The 18,298-nt window shown below is 34.4% G+C and overlaps 1 protein-coding gene across 9 annotated transcripts in view; it reads right to left on the bottom strand.

The window, feature by feature from the left end:
- SHOC1 (shortage in chiasmata 1) overlaps nucleotides 1-18,298 on the bottom strand; it is a 98,510-nt gene that overhangs the window by 6,128 nt on the left and 74,084 nt on the right. For all 9 annotated transcript variants that reach the window (XM_050761415.1, XM_050761414.1, XM_050761416.1 and 6 more), the window contains 8 exons: nucleotides 15,789-15,858; nucleotides 14,493-14,671; nucleotides 13,163-13,280; nucleotides 11,815-11,926; nucleotides 10,041-10,162; nucleotides 7,876-7,969; nucleotides 1,540-1,671; nucleotides 1,108-1,257 (listed from right to left, as the gene is read on the bottom strand). In XM_050761415.1, coding sequence (XP_050617372.1) covers nucleotides 1,108-1,257; nucleotides 1,540-1,671; nucleotides 7,876-7,969; nucleotides 10,041-10,162; nucleotides 11,815-11,926; nucleotides 13,163-13,280; nucleotides 14,493-14,671; nucleotides 15,789-15,858 — 977 coding nt within the window. The remainder of the gene's footprint in view (nucleotides 1-1,107; nucleotides 1,258-1,539; nucleotides 1,672-7,875; nucleotides 7,970-10,040; nucleotides 10,163-11,814; nucleotides 11,927-13,162; nucleotides 13,281-14,492; nucleotides 14,672-15,788; nucleotides 15,859-18,298) is intronic.

Raw genomic sequence — 18,298 nt, 5'->3', positions numbered from 1 at the left:
AACAATTTTAAGCTCACAGCAAATACAATAGAATTTTTAGTTATACAATTCTACATGTATACTATTTCCTTGATAAGAATACTATTATCTTATACATGAATACTCTTTCCTTGATAAGAATTCTAAAATATTACCAGTAAGGCTAAAGTTATCTTTACAGCTACAATGAAGTGTGTGTTAGGACTGTTTGGAAGAGGTAATGTAAATACATGTGAATAGGGTATATAATTGAATTTTCTGTGAGCACAATATTCCAAAATGATTTAAAGCTGATTATATTGAATTTATCTGTATAAAATAGCTTTAGAATGTATAATACAGGCTGAGGTTTATGGCTCATGCCTGTAATCCTAGCATTTTGGGAGGCCAAGGCTGTTAGATCACCTGAGGTCAGAAGTTCAAAACCAGCCTGGCCAACATGGTGAAACTCTGTCTCCACTAAAAGTACGAAACTTAGCCAGGTATGGTGGTGCACACCTGCAGTCCCAGCTGGTCGGGAGGCTGAGGCACGAGAATCGCTTGAATCCAGGAAGTGGAGATTGTAGTGAGCTGAGATCAAGCCACTGCACTCCAGCCTAGGTGACAGAGAGAGACTCCATCTCAAAAAAAGAAAAAATACTGTAATCCCAGCACTTTGGGAGGCCAAAGTGGGTGGATCACCTGAGGTCAGGAGTTCGAGACCAGACTGACCAACATGGTGAAACCCCATCTCTACTAAAAAAAAAAAATTTCAAAATTAGCCGGGCATGGTGGTGTATGCCTATAATCCCAGCTCCTTGGGAGGCTGAGGCAGGAAAATCTCTTGAACCTGGGAGGTGGAGGTTGCAGTGAGCTGAGATTGCACCATTGCACTCCAGCCTGGGCAACAAGAGTGAAACTCCGTCTCAAAAACAATAAATAAATAAATAATAAAATAAAATAAAATGTATAATTGATAGCTAATGAAAGTCTGTATGAAATTTAGCTCAAGTAAATTATTTCTTTGCTATTTGAAGTCCAAAACAATTAAACTTGTATACCTTCATTTAAAAAATCCTATTGTAAGAATAGATACTCAAATAGAAAGGAAATAAATTCCTATCATAATACAGATCTCAAATAACTAACCTTTAACACTTTTTCTGGGACTTCAGGTAGGAGTTCCTGAAGTTGACACAGAGTTGCTAATAATATCCAATGCAGTGAAGGTCCTTTATTTAGCATGAGCTGAGCCACCAGTGGGTTAACACATGGAAAATCAAGTAAGTACATTTCTTCCTAGAAAATAGTTTAAGAAATAGTCAGTAGTCTTTTGAAAGTGATCCATTTTATTCTACAAGTACGTACATTTCTTCCTAGAAAAGAGTTTAAGAAATAGTCAGTAGTCTTTCGAAAGTGATCCATTTTATTTTACTCATTGCAGCAGATTAAAATTTTTGTCATTGTACCTACGACTCAATTTGAGACATTTGGGGGAAAAATGTTACCAGAAAGTAAATTCAAATACAGGTTTTTATATTTGTTTTGCAAATATCTAATTTATACATTTAGAAAATATACCTCAGATGGTGAAACTTCAAGCCAGGATTTATCCAACCATTCATGAGGATCTCTCTTTGAGGTCATTAAATTGTGGTCAGCAATTTGTCGAATTATCAAGGCAGTTGCTTCTACTCCTGGGGCAATTACAAGCTAAAAAAAATTTTTTATATTAGATTATAGGAAATACTAGGAAGCAAAATATAATATTAAAAAAAATAGTTTGTAATTAGAAGATAAAATTAAACAACAGCAGATTCTAATCTTTAACACTATTTTAGATAGAAACTGTTGGTTTATCCTACATCCAGGACATTTTATTTATGAGGACAACCAATTTTCCTTCCTTATTTAAATGTGATATCCTTGTATTTTTAACTTTTGGAACAAAATCATTTTCATTTCATTTGGCATTTAGTAATAGAGTCATTAAAATATAGTGTTATATTTCAACTATATTAGAAAAATCAGCAATTTGAATATCACTAGTAATATTACTAGTTTGCTGTTTCCAAAAGTTAAACCTAATAGTTTTCAATTAAAATAAGAATTTTAAAAATATAGTGCAAGATTTTTCAAAGACAAAGTTCAAAAATAAGGATACTTATAAATGAATTTGATCTTGTATTCAAAAAAGAAAAAATCAGGTTTTGATTTAGAGTAGTCATTCCCAGCATTTTGGGAATTGCTCATCTAATATTGGCTTACTGATTCTAAGATACCCCTGCCAAAAATGTGGTGTTTCTGTATATTACACAATTCTAAAAAATATTTTTCCCATTAGTACAGTAGTAAGAGAAAAAGTAAAGAAAAAATAATTTCATCATATCCTCTGTTTCCTGTCTGACACCATTTTCCTCCATTCCCTTCTCTCTTCTGAAATGTCAGCCTTCTTCTGCTTTCATTTCTTTCTTTTCTTCTTCATCTTTTAAATTTGATTGAAGGAAAGATAGTTCATGAGTTAGCAGTTTAATGTGAACAGAGAAATACTGCCCCAAATAATCCTATCTTGGAAATATAAATATCCTGTACCATAGTGGAAATTTAGTAAACCATAGAAATCTCACAAAATAATTATGATTTTTTTTCCTTTTATAAGAATAACAAATACAAAACGGTTAGTACACACCTGGGGAGTACATGCATTTTAAAGGATTTTCTTTAAATGACATTATATAGGGAGAGTACACAGAAATACATTGTTCAATTCCAAATGTACTTAATTGCTAGTTTTGGATGTTTTGAGAAGATATGACACTTTCATTTAAATATATAAACTTTATTTTAACCTTTTCCCATTTAGGAAAAAAAAGTGCAGCACTCATTTAATTTTACATAAACATGCTCTTTGAGGCTGAAGCAAATCTGACTGATTTTTGATGTGAAAATAAAATATAAAAACTGTGCTTGGAGTTATTTCTAAACAGAACTAACATCAGAATCATCTGAATCATGAGAATTTTCTATTTCAGAAAAATCAGATTCATCAATGGACTCTTCAGCCAACAACTGTTTGAGAATGATGTTAACGTCACAAGTAGGAATGCTATGTTTTCTAGGATTTGACATTTTCAGGGATTGAGAATTACTATATTTTGTAATGGAAATACCACTACTAAAAATAGAATGCTATAAATAGAAAGATGTCTTTTGTTTCCTAAGTTGATATACTAGAGTATGCAAAAATAATAATAAAAACGAGATATTGCGTGGCAAAGTTATCTCGGGGTAAACACTGCAGCAACAAGCCTGGCTGGCGAGGATTCTCAGGGCAAATGGGAAAAGGGTTAAAAGCCATAATTTTATGATGGTGGTAATGATGATTAATTTATTAGGGCAGGAATTCTGGGGCTCATGGCTAGATTTGGGAATTCAGGAACCTCCTTAATTTGTTTGAAAAATTTTGCACGTGTGTATTTATGCATTTTCTTACAAAGACGGTTCATAAGAAAATTACAGAACTTTTAAAAAATTGGAATAACACTTAGCATAACACTACTAGCAGTATTTTCTTTCTTTTTTTTTTTTTTGAGACGGAGTCTCGCTCTGTGGCCCAGGCTGGAGTGCCGTGGCTGGATCTCAGCTCACTGCAAGCTCTGCCTCCCGGGTTTACGCCATTCTCCTGCCTCAGCCTCCCGAGTAGCTGGGACTACAGGCGCCTGCCATCTCGCCCGGCTAGTTTTTTGTATTTTTTTTTTTTTTTTTAGTAGAGACGGGGTTTCACCGTGTTAGCCAGGATGGTCTCGATCTCCTGACCTCGTGATCCACCCGTCTCGGCCTCCCAAAGTGCTGGGATTACAGGCAGTATTTTCTTTTAATTTAAGAAAATATTCTTAAACTTCCTAATACTTCCTTGATTTGCAGGTCCTTCAGATGCCTGAAAATGAAAAGGTGCTAATGGTCCTGATGTGATCTAAGAGATCAAAAGCCATGCTACTAAATAAAGTAAGGTAAAGCAACAATATGTTCTAAAATAGTATGAGTCCAGGGAGCCTCCTTTAATACAGCAATGTCATCAAGTCAGGAAAACAGGAGGCTTATGAGTACTGAGGACATACTGATAATAGAGTAAGAGCAAATTGACCGCAGTTGCCTCTCAACATCCATTGAAAAAATGACCTGCTTTTTAGATTATTATGTAAAACCTGAAAAGCTTTTAGAATAGTTTGATCCAGATGGAAACAGACTTGTTTGGAATGGATTGCTCCTACGCAGTACTCCTATTTCATCCCCAAATGCCTTCTTTGGATCATGCCCTTCCTGGGCCATGTGACTGTACTTGAATATAGGATCATTCACTGATATCATATGCCCCCTGTATAGAGGAAAAAATTTTTCTAAAGCATATTTTGCCCGTAATGGTTTACCCTGAGCTGGGAAGAGAAGAGGCTAAATAAGTGGTAAGACCTCACTAGAGACAAATTTACATTTGTCATTCACTTATTTAGGTAACTTTTCTAAGAATTTTATTTTTGTTTAGTATGCAGCACAGAAACAAAATTATCTGGAATTCCAGTTCAAACAGATCATTTGTTGATTTTCTTAGCAAGCGGTACTTTGATTGAATTCCACTTAGTAGACATTTATTGAATGTTTTTGCTTTGTGCAAAGCACTATGCTAGCTGCTAGGTTTTACAAATAAAAAGAACCTCATTCTTACCCTTCAGGGTGGAAGATATATGAATAAATATCCCCATACTATAATAAAGATATGAAGTATTAGCAGGAGAATGGAAGGAGAGATGTATCCTGAGAGAGTAGGACTGGGGCAAGTTTCTTTCTTTCTTTTTTAATTATTATACTTTAAGTTCTAGGGTACATGTGCACAACGTGCAGGTTTGTTACATATGTATACATGGGCCATATTGGAGTGCTGCCCCCATTAACTCGTCATTTACATTAGGTATATCTCCTAATGCTATCCCTCTCCCTTCCCCCACTCCACGACAGTCCCCGGTGTGTGATGTTCCCCATCCTGTGTCCAAGTGTTCTCATTGTTCGATTCCCATCTATGGGTGAGAACATGCAGTGTTTGGTTTTCTGTCCTTACAATAGTTTGCTCAGAATGATGGTTTCCAGCTTCATCCATGTCCCTACAACGGACATGAACTCATCCTCTTTTATGGCTGCATGGTATTCCATGGTGTATATGTGCCACATTTTCTTTTTTTTTTTTCTTTTGAGACAGAGTCTTGCTCTGTTGCCCAGGCTGGAGTGCAGTGGCGCAATCTCAGCTCACTGCAAGCTTCGCCTCCCGGGTTCACACCATTCTCCTGCCTCAGCCTCCCGAGTAGCTGGGACTACAGGTGCATGCCACCATGCTCCGCTAATTTTATATATTTTTAGTAGAGACGGGGTTTCACTGTGTTAGTCAGGATGGTCTGGATCTCCTGACCTTGTGATCTGCCCGCCTCAGCCTCCCAAAGTGCTGGGATTACAGGCATGAGCCACCGTGCCCGGCCATGCCACATTTTCTTAATCCAGTCTATCATTGATGGACATTTGGGTTGGTTCCAAGTCTTTGCTACTGTGAATAGTAGCAAATAAACATACATGTGCATGTGTCTTTATAGCAGCATGATTTAGAATCCTTTGGGTATATACCCAGTAATGGGATGGCTGGGTCAAATGATATTTCTAGTTCTAGATCCTTGAGGAATCGCCACACTGTCTTCCACAATGGTTGAACTAGTTTACAGTCCCACCAACAGTGTAAAAGTGTTCCTATTTCTCCACAGCCTCTCCAACACCTGTTGTTTGCTGACTTTTTAATGACTGCCATTCTAACTTGTGTGAGATGGTATTTCATTGTGGTTTTGATTTGCATTTCTCTGATGGCCAGTGACGATGAGCATTTTTTCATGTGTCTGTTGGCTGCATAAATGTCTTTGTTTGAGAAGTGTCTGTTCCTATCCTTTGCCCACTTTTGATGGGGTCGTTTGCTTTTTTCTTGTAAATTTGTTTAAGTTCTTTGTAGATTCTGGATATTAGCCCTTTGTCAGATGGGTAGATTGTAAAAATCTTCTCCCATTCTGTAGGTTGCCTGTTCACTCTGATGGTAGTTTCTTTTGCTGTGCAGAAGCCCTTTAGTTTAATTAGATTCCATTTGTCAATTTCGGCTTTTGTTGCCATTGCTTTTGGTGTTTTAAACATGAAGTCCTTGCCCACGCCTATGTCCTAAATGGTATTGCCTAGGTTTTCTTCTAGGGTTTTTATGGTTTTAGGTCTAACATTTAAGTCTTTAATCCATCTTGAATTAATTTTTGTATAAGGTGTAAGGAATGGATTCAGTTTCAGCTTTCTACATATGGCTAGCCAGTTTTCCCAGCACCATTTATTAAATAGGGAATCCTTTCCCCATTTCTTGTTTTTGTCAGGTTTGTCAAAGATCAGATGGTTGTAGATGTGTGATATTATTTCTGAGGGCTCTGTTCTGTTCCATTGGTCTATATCTCTGTTTTGGTACCAGTACCATGCTGTTTTGGTTAATGTAGCCTTGTAGTATAGTTTGAAGTCAGGTAGCATGATGTGGGGCAAGTCTCTTAAAATAGGTAGTGTTTGAACTGGGCAGTGAAAGACAGGTAGAACTCTGACAGTTAGTGGTAAGAGAATGGGACAGTAATATTCCTGGGGGAAGGCAGGCCAGAATGACATGTTTGTGCAAAGGCTGAGAGGTGACAGTATGGAGGCATATTCAGTAAATAGTGAGTACAATAATGTTAAAGAAGGAATCGCTAAGGGCCACATTGTGGAAGAGTTTGAATCCAGCAGAGTTTGAACTTTATGTTGATTTAAGTAGAAGCTATGGACAGTCTTTGATTCAAGAAATTCAAATCAACAGCAAATTTTTATCAAGAGACTACTATGTACCCAGCATTGTGCTAGGTTCCAGGAATTAAAAAAATGAATAAACATGTTTCCTTACCTTTAAGGAGCTTATAGTCTAGTGAGTGAAATATTCACAGCTTTATTTTGGGAATGTAATTGGTGTCTATATGTGATGGATTGAAGTGGGGAAAGAGTAGAAAAGGGATATTAGTTAGGAAGCTACTTTAAAAATCCAACTGTGAGGTGACAAAGACCTGAATTTAGGGAAATAGCAGAAGTAGAAGGAGAGACATATTCTAGAGACACTGCAGAGTTAAAAAGAAGATTTAGCTACCAAATAAATTGGAATAATGATACCATAAACTAAGCTTGTGGGAGGATGAGAAGCTGTGTTTTGGACATGTAGAGTTTGAAGTACTTGTTGGATATTCACGTGGGATTCCCAGTAGTCTGCTAGAATACAGGTGCAGACCTTAAGAAATGTCAAGAAAACTTTAAGAATTATACTCAGAAATGAAAGCAAAATCTGTGGAAATCTCTAATTTCATAAAGAAGAGAATGTAATATGATAATGGAACAGTGCTGAGCCCTGAACTTGGACAAATGTCTAAATTTCAGAGCGGGACACTGAAAAAGGGGACCAAGGAAAGAGAATGATTAGAGATCACCAATATATTACCTCTAGTATATGTCTTAAGAGTTCCATTTACAGCAGATACAAGCTTAGTACATCTTTCATAAGGAACATTTTAAATCAAGGGATATTTATTTTTATTCATATCCTGCTATGTTTAGAAAACATCTGAGTAGTAATAAAGAGACGAAATATGATTTTAAATTCATTAAACTAAAGCCTTTTGGAATAGAATAATGATAAAATATTTATTAATTTGAAAACTATTCTTTATTTAGCTTTTAAACAGTTTTTAACTCATTTGCTTAACACTTTTTTCTCATTGGGCACTTAAATTTGAGTATAATTTTGGTTTATAAAAAATACTTATGAAGAAACACATAGGAAAAGAATACCTTTACATCCAGTTCTTCAGAGTTTAGCCCAAATGAAACCAAAGCTGCATAAATCAGTGCTAGGTGATGAAGTGTCTTTTCTGTAAGTGGATACCTACAAAGAATTATATTACTATATTTCTATTCATTTGATATTAGATTATATTTATTAAAAATTAATTTTGTTTTCCACATTTCATAATATTTTTAGAATAACCTAGCTAAGACAACACCAGTGTGGCAAATTTGTGTGTGTTTTTTTCCACTCTGTACTCTTGAGAAAACATCTCCATCTCCATTCTTTAATAATACTGTCAAATCTAGGGGATGCTAAGGGTGTGTGTGTTAGGGGAGGTGTGTGTTGTGGGACGAACTTAACCCATCCCTTTACTGACTCCAGGGATGGCTTTATGACCAAAGCCTAGCCAACTAGAATACTCCATCCCCCCGGTCAAAGTAACAGGTTCAGACATAGACACATGACCAGAACCAGGATACATGGAATCCTCCCAGAGTTCCCTAAACTGTTAGAAAATGCATCTTTCTCTTTTCCTTCTGTGGTTACTAAGCAGGTCAGATGTAAGTGCTGAACTGTGGGTAGATAGTTCTACTACCTTTACCCACTTTATGTACCCTAAGCAACAAAGAGGAAATTACTAGCTTACATTATGAAGAAGTCCAGAGGAAGCCATTGTTGGATCCTGGGACTCAAACAATACCATCAAGATAATGGCTCTCTTTATTTCTTGGCTCTTCTTTCCTGTTTTGAATTCTTTCTCAGATTAGCTCTTTCCATATGAGAAGCTGATAAGAACACTGTGCCTAAACTGTTGACAAACAATGTAGTTTCTGTTGAACATCTGCTTTTCTTCTTAGAGTCTAGAACTTTGATTAAGTGCCAGGCAGAGGGTGCCTACTTGACCAGCCCTTAAAAAAAAAACCCTGGGCATTGTGTCTCTAATGAGCTGGTCTGGTAGAGAAAATTTTACAAGTGTTGTAACAGTTTGTTGCTGGGGAAGTTAAGCATATCCTGTATGACTCTACTAGGAGAGGACTCTTAGAAGCTTCCTCCTAGTTTCCTCTGGACTTTGCCCCATGAGCTTTTTTCCTTTGCTGACTTTGCATTATAGGCCTTTGTATTGTAACCTTGCGCTGTAATAAATTATAGCCATGAATACAGCTATATGCTGAGTTCTGTGAGTCCTTGTAGCAAACCATCAAACCTCAGAATGGTCTCAGGGACCCCTGACACTCTCACTCAAACAAGAATTAATGGCATGAACACTAATGTAATTCAAACAATTTCTGTTGTATTTTCAGTTTTCCTAATTTGGTCAGTTGATTAAGATACTTCCTAAATGTTCTCATTCTCTAAAAATATGAATCTGAGATATCTAGAGGTCTGAAAATTGTTATATTTTATAATATATGATTGTGAATATTTATTTGCTGTTTACATCTTGAATATAAAACTATCTCAGAGTATTAGATAATTATTTTCATGAAAATCTGGGTAAAAATAAGTTTGAATCTCCTTTTATTCTCCCTTATACCTCAATTGCACTACTAGAACTATAGGTAGACAGTAATCTAAAACAACTTTTAAAAATTTCCAAATCAGTGATTTACTAAGAACACGTCCAAGTTCCAGATAAAGCTTAAAATGCTTTACAAGAAAGTTCAAAGCTTAAAATGTTTTACACCCTTTATTATTCTTCAAAATGAAGGTTTTAGACCGGAATTATTATTTTTCAGTTCTGGTAGAAGGGTAAAACCAGGCTAAATCACTTGCTAGAGATTATTTGTTAGTAAAAGGAGGAATAAAAACCAAGGTATTTAGACTCTTATATTCGAACTTATACCAACCTGATAACAAGTGTACACAAAAAATTTAGTACAGTAGTTAGACAGAAATCGGACAAGTCCAGAATTACAAAATAATAAAATACTTCAAGCAGCAATTCTTAGTGAGATGGGGGAGGGGAGGATGGCTTTCATAGAATGTCCAAGGAAATATATCATCTCCAAAATTTGTTTTCCTGTGATCATACCTCCAACTTGAGAATCCTTGACTTAAAGCAAACTAGATGAGCACACAGAAAATTGCATAGCTATTTCCATTCAAATAAGAGGACTTAGGCTTAAGAAATACAAACATAACTTTGGATGAAGAAATGTTTACCTACTCTGAATTTAATGTTTCTTTGGTATATAAAATTATCCAACAATATCTGTACTGTAATGATAATGCCATCAGCCTCATAATGATATTGTCTGATGCCTTCTCACAATTCAATTCTTCTAGATCCTATCAGAAAATAAAGAAAATGTAAAAATTCATTAGGTTGAACAGTTATTATGAAATTATGTTATCATATTTCAAGAATCTATGACATACAAATAAGTTGAAAAGAGGCATGGGTATGAGCCCCCATTTCATGGAAAAATTAAAATCGTGCAGGAAGTAGTAGGAGAAAAGCTACAGTAGACATAAAACACCTAATGACAGCGTCAGCAAGGAAGGCTCCTGAATCTCCCAAGGTCCCAGTTATGAAGAAAGTAGCCTATGGAGTGCCCCTAGTTTGGCACTCCATAGGCTAGTCCAATTTTCTATTGCCTTTGGAATAACCAGATCCTAGTCCTTTGTGGATGCAAGTCCTTTGTGGACTAGGATCTGGTCACTCCAAAGGCAACAGAAAATATGTTTAAAACCTATGAGATAATGTACACTGCATGGTTATTCAGGGGAGATAAGAAAGGAGCAGTTAATGGACTTTCTGGGAATCTCTACCTAATGGTATGGAATCTCCTTTTCCTTTAACATAAGTAATTTTTGATAGATAAGGAATTCAAAAAATGACCTTCCTCTAACAATAAGTTATATAATTGGACTACAACAGTTTTGCCAGCCAGGCATGGTAGCTCATGCTTATAATTCCAGCACTTTGGGAGGCTGAAGTGAGAGGATCACTTGAAGCCAAGAGTTCAAGACCACCCTGGGCAACATAGCACAACGCTGTCCCTACAAAAAATTTAAAAATTAGCTGGGTGTGGTGGAGCATGCCTGTAGTCCCAGCTACTTGGGAGGCTGAGATAGGAGGATCACTTTAGCCCAGGAGTTCGAGGCTGCAGTGAGCTATGATCGTGTCATTGCACTCCAGGCTGGGCAATGGTGTGAGACCCTATCTCTAAAAACAAACAAACAGTTTTGCCAAACAGAAAAATATTGTTTAAGAACTTTAAATATAAAAGACATAGTATCTCTTAAAAATCTCTAATAGAGTTGTGTTTTTCCATCATATAATTCCTATAACATTTGCTTATCAAAACACATATTGGCCATTAATATATTGCAATATTTATATTGCATACCATCAAACCTGGTTTCTGCTCCTACTCCCACCCCAATAAATTAATTTCTTTTCATTTGGTTCTCCAATCAAGCAAATGTATCAGGGAGATTCACCCAAGAATTTATACATAGAAAATTCCAAACTATATGAATTTTTGAAGAGAAATTCTCTCTCTAAAAACTAGCTTACTTAGAGACAACTCCTATTTACATTGGAAATGCAATGAATGATTGGAAATTCAATATTATCAATCATCAATTAATATATTATCTCTTTGTAATAAATAAAGTGGCTGGAAATTGCTTTTTTAAAGCTTTCAATACTATAATTATTCTATAAATACACTTAAAATAGGTTAATACACAATATTAAATATTCTTTATTTGCCCTATCTTCTTAAAGTATGTTAAAAAGCCATAAGGCATCAGAGAAGTTTGATTATAGTCATTTTCCACAGTGATGATTTTAGCACTTGTGGCCCATTTGCAAAATTTAGAAGAAATCACTAATAGATTATAGTTAAGCTTCCTACAGAAAAGATAATAACAAATTACATAGCTATATATTTTAATCTATTTTAGTTTATATTTTTTCTACCTAGTTTTACCTGCAAAATTATGGCAGTGTGTTCATCAACTGTTACCACTACATAACGCTCTGAACTTCCGAAGAGTTTCAATGACTCACTGCATTCTCTCTCTACTAGTGAGATGTTATAGCTGTAAAATATAATATTCTTGAGTGAAAAAATGAAATGCTAATAAAATTATTTAAGAAAAGTTGTAGTGTCCTCCTGAATGTTAAGTTATTTGGATTTCTATGCTTTTTCTTTTACATGTCAATTTGTTCTACTTTATAAAATTTGAAGCATAAAGTTACGATTTATTCAGTATATAAAACAAATCAGCTGAGATGTGTGTTGCCTTAGGCATTGTGCTAAATGTTACTGCACATAACACTATTACAAATGTTTTGACCAATTTTTTCTAGCTCTTTAAATAATAATTCATGAAATCAAAACATTATGGGACTAAAATATTCTGCATTTATCAGAATTTCCTTTTTTTATTCCTTAAAAATGACTTACATTTTAAGCACTTTTTATTTTATTACTATATATTGTTATTATTTTTAGAGACAGCTCTGTTGCCCAGCCTGGAGTACAATGGTACTATCATGGCTAACTGTAGCCTTGAATTCCTGGGCTCAATCAAACCTCCCACCTCAGCCTCCTAAGTGGCTGGTACTACAGGTACATGCCATCATGCTCTTAACTAGCTTTTATAAGCTCATAGTTTTCTGTGAATTCTCCACAGCCTTAATATATAAAAACAAAAGCATGGAACATACATCTGCATTTTAACTAAGGTAACAGTACAATTATCCTTCCTTGATATGGAGCCCAAGGTCCAACATGCCTGTGACAACTGGTGTGTTATGATAAAGTGTTTCACGATTTGATAACGTCTAATGTTGGTATGACCTTAGATCTAAAGATTTAAAACCTTGAGAATTCATTTAAAACTTCACAGTCCTGTTTCCCAGGCAGTAAAGTTCCCTAAACAATACTCATTCTCAATATTATCAATGACTCAAGACATGAACATATATTTCACAGAAAAAAGCATATAAAATGTTCATATTCGCTGGTAACAAAAAAAATGCAAGTAAAACATGAATTTAAACAACAAATATTATTTTTGTCCATAAAATTGATAAATATTACCAAAAATATAATATTCTAAAATTATGAGGGTGTGGTATAGGGAAATAAATATACATTGATATAAACTCTCTGGAAAACTATTTTTTTGTGATATAATTCCAGACTTGAATCATAGACACATGGAGCCACATATACAGCAATAATATTTAGCCTATCAGAATATATATACACACACACACACACACATATATATATATATTTTGTTAAAATTGTGAAATCAATAACTTACTTGGATTCTAGCAGCTGAAGTATGTCTGGAGTATTAAGAAGTCCTTCAGATGCAAAAAACACATATGGAATCTGAATTTCCAAAAGAAAACCTCCAAATCTATCCAACAAGGTGCTTCCTAAATAAGAGAAAATTTACAAATATTTCTCTTTTATTCTCATCTCCCAGCTCTTTCTCTTTTTTTACTAAACATGAGGATAAGTAGGAGTAATATAAAAATAATATTCAGCATAAAAAATCAAAAACAGAATAAAGACAGGCTTGAAGAAGAAAATAAAAACCATGTTATCCTACCTAGAAATAAGTTAATAGAGTTTACTAATACCACTATACGGTAAAAACAGAGTTTTGCATATATTTCCAGACTTTTTTCAATATATTTTCCTGCTTATACTCACACATGTACACTCACTTCAATAAAGAAAGAAAAATTAGGGTCATTCTCTACCTGAAATGTTGAAACTTGCTTTATTCACTTAAGTATATATTGGACATGTGCTGTATAAATATATACTGATTTACATAAAGATTTTAAATTATGTGCAATAACCCACAGGGAAAACATTTTACAGATCAATAAGAAAAGAATAAATACCTCAATAGATACATGGTCAAAAGGCATACACAGTTAATTTATAAAAGAATAGTTACACAAGATCAATTCCAAAGAAACCATTATAGTGACCATATTTTTAGAATTGAGTTGGAATGTCTCAGAATCTATTTAGACTTCCCACTCATATTTGAGGTGAATAGAAAATAATTGATGGCAAGTACTGAGAGAGATGCACTCTCACACTGAGTGTGTTTTATACTCAAAAATGTATCAGACTTACGGATCTGAGAATTCACAGCCTTAGTCATATGAGGTGTTACTGACAAATACAAAGAAATAAACTGACATATGAAGTGGTTTAGACTTTTTTCTAAGTATTTGTAGATAATTTGTTTTGCATATTACAATTTTCTGAATCAGCATACTATTACACAATTGTCCCCTAAAAATCAATAAAAAATACTATTGCATAAAAGCCATCAGATTAAGATTGGACATAAATGTAATAAAATTGTGCTATTATAAGTAAAATTTAGAAGTTAGATAAAGGAATGAAAACATATAATTAGTAAAGCTTACTTTACAAATGAGGACTACGAGGTAAGAGACCGTTAAAGGACTACCGTAGGTTACACAGATAGTGGTGGGGTTAGAGGTTGAACTCAAGGCTTCTAATGTCACAGCTTATTTTTATCCATAGATCATAAACAGAAAATAGAAAATTTTCATTCTAATAAAGCAAAAAAGGAAAAGGATTTTGGTTTATATTCTTACTTTTAAAAACTGTGTCTGGAAGAATCACTTTAAAGGCCATGTAAGGAATATTCAAATCTTTGCAGTGTTTAGTCCAACAAGAGTCTTCCACATAATTGTATTCCACCACAAATGTGAAATTACTCCAGGGGAAATCTGCTCCAATATATTGATTATGTACAACTACACAGGAACTTGTACTAAAGACAAAAGAAAGCCAAGAAAATGGCATTATACTTGTGTTATTATTTGCTTGGACTATTAAAAGATGACTGTTTTCTGGCTGTTCCATCCTTCTCTAATCTATGCCTCATCTTAGAAAGGCACTGGTGCATTTTCTGTTGATTTGCTCTTCAATTGTGTTAATTTCCTTATATTTTTCTTCTTAATGATCATATATATTTTATACCAGGATATAAAAACCTGTAGCCCATTTCATATCCTCAAATGGGAGATAGCCTGATTTTATTACCTGAGTACTATCAATAACAGAAATCAGCATGAAAAATCAGTCTCATTTTCTTACAAATATAAGGTCTTAATCTTAGATAATCTACATAACAGGATATTATCTGGCAACTTTAAAATGGGATTTTTTTTTTCTTAATGGGCTTCATAAGTGATTTAACAACAACAAAAAAAGATGGACACTTAAATATCATAAATTTAGCTTTCTTATCTCATAAAATCTCATAAACATTTTCAAATCTCATAAAACATACCACCTACTATAATTAAAATTCTCTATTGCTGCTTTCTATCAGAGCAATCTAGAAGTTAAAAAGTATCTATGTCCAGTTTTTATGAGCTTCTATTTGATTTACATGTTTTTTATTATTTGGATCCCAATATTTGAAAAAAATAATTTCTATGTAAAATGAGGCAAAATAAAGAGTTTTACACAATTCAACACTTGATTTATTATTAGCAGGCCCTCACTGAAAGAATTTCTAAAGGACATACTTCAGGAAGAAGGAGAACCCCGAAGAAAGAAGATGTAAAAAACAATGCTGAGCAAAGAAACTGGTATAAATGTACTCTAAATAGGCACTTCTGTACTACGATAACAATATTATTATTATTATTTGAGGATGTTAAAATAAGATTGAATTAAATTTCTGGACACTAATAACATATAATACACAGGACAATGATCAGAATTAAAGTGCCCTAAGTAAAGCATTTTTCAGGAAGAGGGTAGAGGCATTGCTTAATTTCAGATTTTGTTAAATTTTTAAAGTTAACTTCTAGGAAGATTTTGCTTTTCCTGTGAAACTGGTATGTTTGTTCCTCATAGATGAAGGAATGAATTTTTACCCCTTTAAAACACCTTCAGATTCCAGAAAATCTTTTCTTTCCTTTGAATGAAGGACAGTCAGTGTTAAACCTGTTGGAAAAAAAGAATGCTTTTTTCAGTGTCTTGTTCAGATACATATTTTTGGTGTGTCATATATTTCGCTACCATAAGAATGAGTTAAAAATCTGTGAATAACAAAACTGCTTAAAATACAATTTGTTAGATTATTTTTCTAAGTTTAGCATATCAGAAAGTTTGAACCATAACCAATATTTCTCTTGTGTGTATACATAGAACATGGAAATTCTAAATTTATTATATAAAATAGTAACATGGATTAAAAACTTATTTTTTAATTTTTAATTTTATTTTTTTTGAGATGGAGTTTTGCTTTGTTGCCCAGGCTGGAGTTCAGTGATGTGATCTTGGCTCACTGCAATCTCCGCCTTCTGGGTTGAAAGAATTGTCCTGCCTCAGCCTCCCGAGTAGCTGGGATGACAAGTGCCTGCCACTATGCCCAGCTAATTTTTGTATTTTTAGTAGAGACAGGGTTTCACCATGTTGATCAGGCTGGTCTGAAACTCCTGACCTCAAGTGAACCCCCACCTCAGTCTCCCAAAGAGCTGGGATTACAGGCATGAGCCACCACACCCCACAAAAACTTAATTTTAAAGTAAGCAAATTAAACACTCACCAATCCTGTGCAGTTAATTTTATTTTGCTAAATATAATGGTAGATTTTATCTTTGTTCTTTAGCCAAAAATTTAAGTACATAACTAAACAAGAGACTGTATTTCAATGTAATAGGAATGCCTTTATTCTCTTTCTACTGAGTATTTAGAAGCAGAAGACTTATTGGGAACTGTTTCTTAGATTCACTCTTGCTTCTCATACTTTAAATTTCTTATTTTACTAATGTTTAAATAAAATATAATAAATTTCAAAATATTCTGTACCTATCCACACAATTTATTTTTGGTAGACATAATTGATTCAAGAATAGCTAATTCTAGTTCAAATAAATTATATACTCTATTAGTGTATTTTTTTAACCATAAAGTTGACAAAGGTATGATATAATAATAATGAGAGTAATGGTTAATAATTTCATATAACTTTACTTGACATGACAATAGTTCTAGTAGTGATAAGAAGTGAGTACTATTTCTCTTTTATAATTCATAAGGTGATTATATTTAAATAGATTCTTCTATTTAAAACCTAATCTGGCCGGGTGCAGTGGCTCACACCTGTAATCCTAGCACTTTGAGTGGCTGAGGCGGGTGGATCACCTGAGGTAAGGAGTTCGAGACCAGCCTGGCTAACATGGTGAAACCTTGCCTCTACTAAAAAAAAATACAAAACTAGCTGGGCGTGGTGGTGCAGGTCAGTAATTCCAGCTACTCGGGAGGGTGAGGCAGGAGAATGGCTTGAACCTGGGAGGCAGAGATTGCCGTGAGCTGAGATCACGCCATTGTACTCCAGCCTGGGCAACAAGAGTGAAACTCAAAAAAACAAAAAACAAAATACAAAAAAAACAAACAAACCTAATCTGCTTAAATGATTGTATTAGTTATGATCCCAAAGCAGATTAATTACTTGGTGAGTGCAGTACTAGATCTTACAAACACATAGAAAACAGAACTACATTTTTACTTTCTAACACTAGGCAGAAAAGTCCTCGCCTCCAGAAACTGAGGATAACTGCCATCCTGAAAAAGAGTAAAAACATCTTCCAGTTTATAGATTCAAAATTTTTGTGTCAGTAGATATTGTTGAAATGAAGATAACAAGCTCAGCGATTACATAATACCGAATGCCAAAAGAGACAGCAGTATTCAGCATGAAACCTAGATATGCGAAACAGAGTGAGAATCTGTCAATAAAGATGACTGTAGTCAGTGATAACTTAATTGTACATTTAAAAATAAAGAGTGTAACTGAGTTGTCTGTAACTCAAAGGATAAATGCTTGAGGGGATGGATACCCCATTCTCCATCATGGGCTTATTTCACATTGCATGCTTGTATCAAAACATCTCATATACCCCATAAATTTATACACCTACTATGTACCCACAAAAACTAAAACTGAAAAAACAAATCTGTCAGTGTATCTTCAGCAACATCAAAGGAGAAGGTGTCCCACTAAGTAGGTTTAAATATTCTTCTCTGTGGAGCAGGCATATTTCCTCAGGTTCTTCACAAAAACATTCCTTTGGTTATCCAAGTCCCTTTTATAGTGCAAATATTGCTCAGCACTTTCTTGATTTAAAAAAAAAAATGTTTCCAATTACCCTGATTACAGACAACTGTGGTAGTCTCAGCCCCATAATTGTTAACTATTGCTCTAACGTTTTGGTACTAGTAAGGATTTTATGAATTTGGTGGACACAAACTCATCTTCCCAGGATTGGAAAACTGAATGAAATAGTAAGATCCAAGTTTACAAATCTGGACTCTGGATACATGATAACGTTGTCAAGAAATAGCACCTTATAAGACTCTGCTTGAAAGACCTTTCCATTCT

The sequence above is a fragment of the Macaca thibetana genome, chromosome 15, assembly GCF_024542745.1.
Source record: "Macaca thibetana thibetana isolate TM-01 chromosome 15, ASM2454274v1, whole genome shotgun sequence".
Taxonomy (NCBI): domain Eukaryota; kingdom Metazoa; phylum Chordata; class Mammalia; order Primates; family Cercopithecidae; genus Macaca; species Macaca thibetana.
Note: the sequence above shows the minus strand (reverse complement) of the source record. Positions and strands in the feature narration are given on the sequence as shown.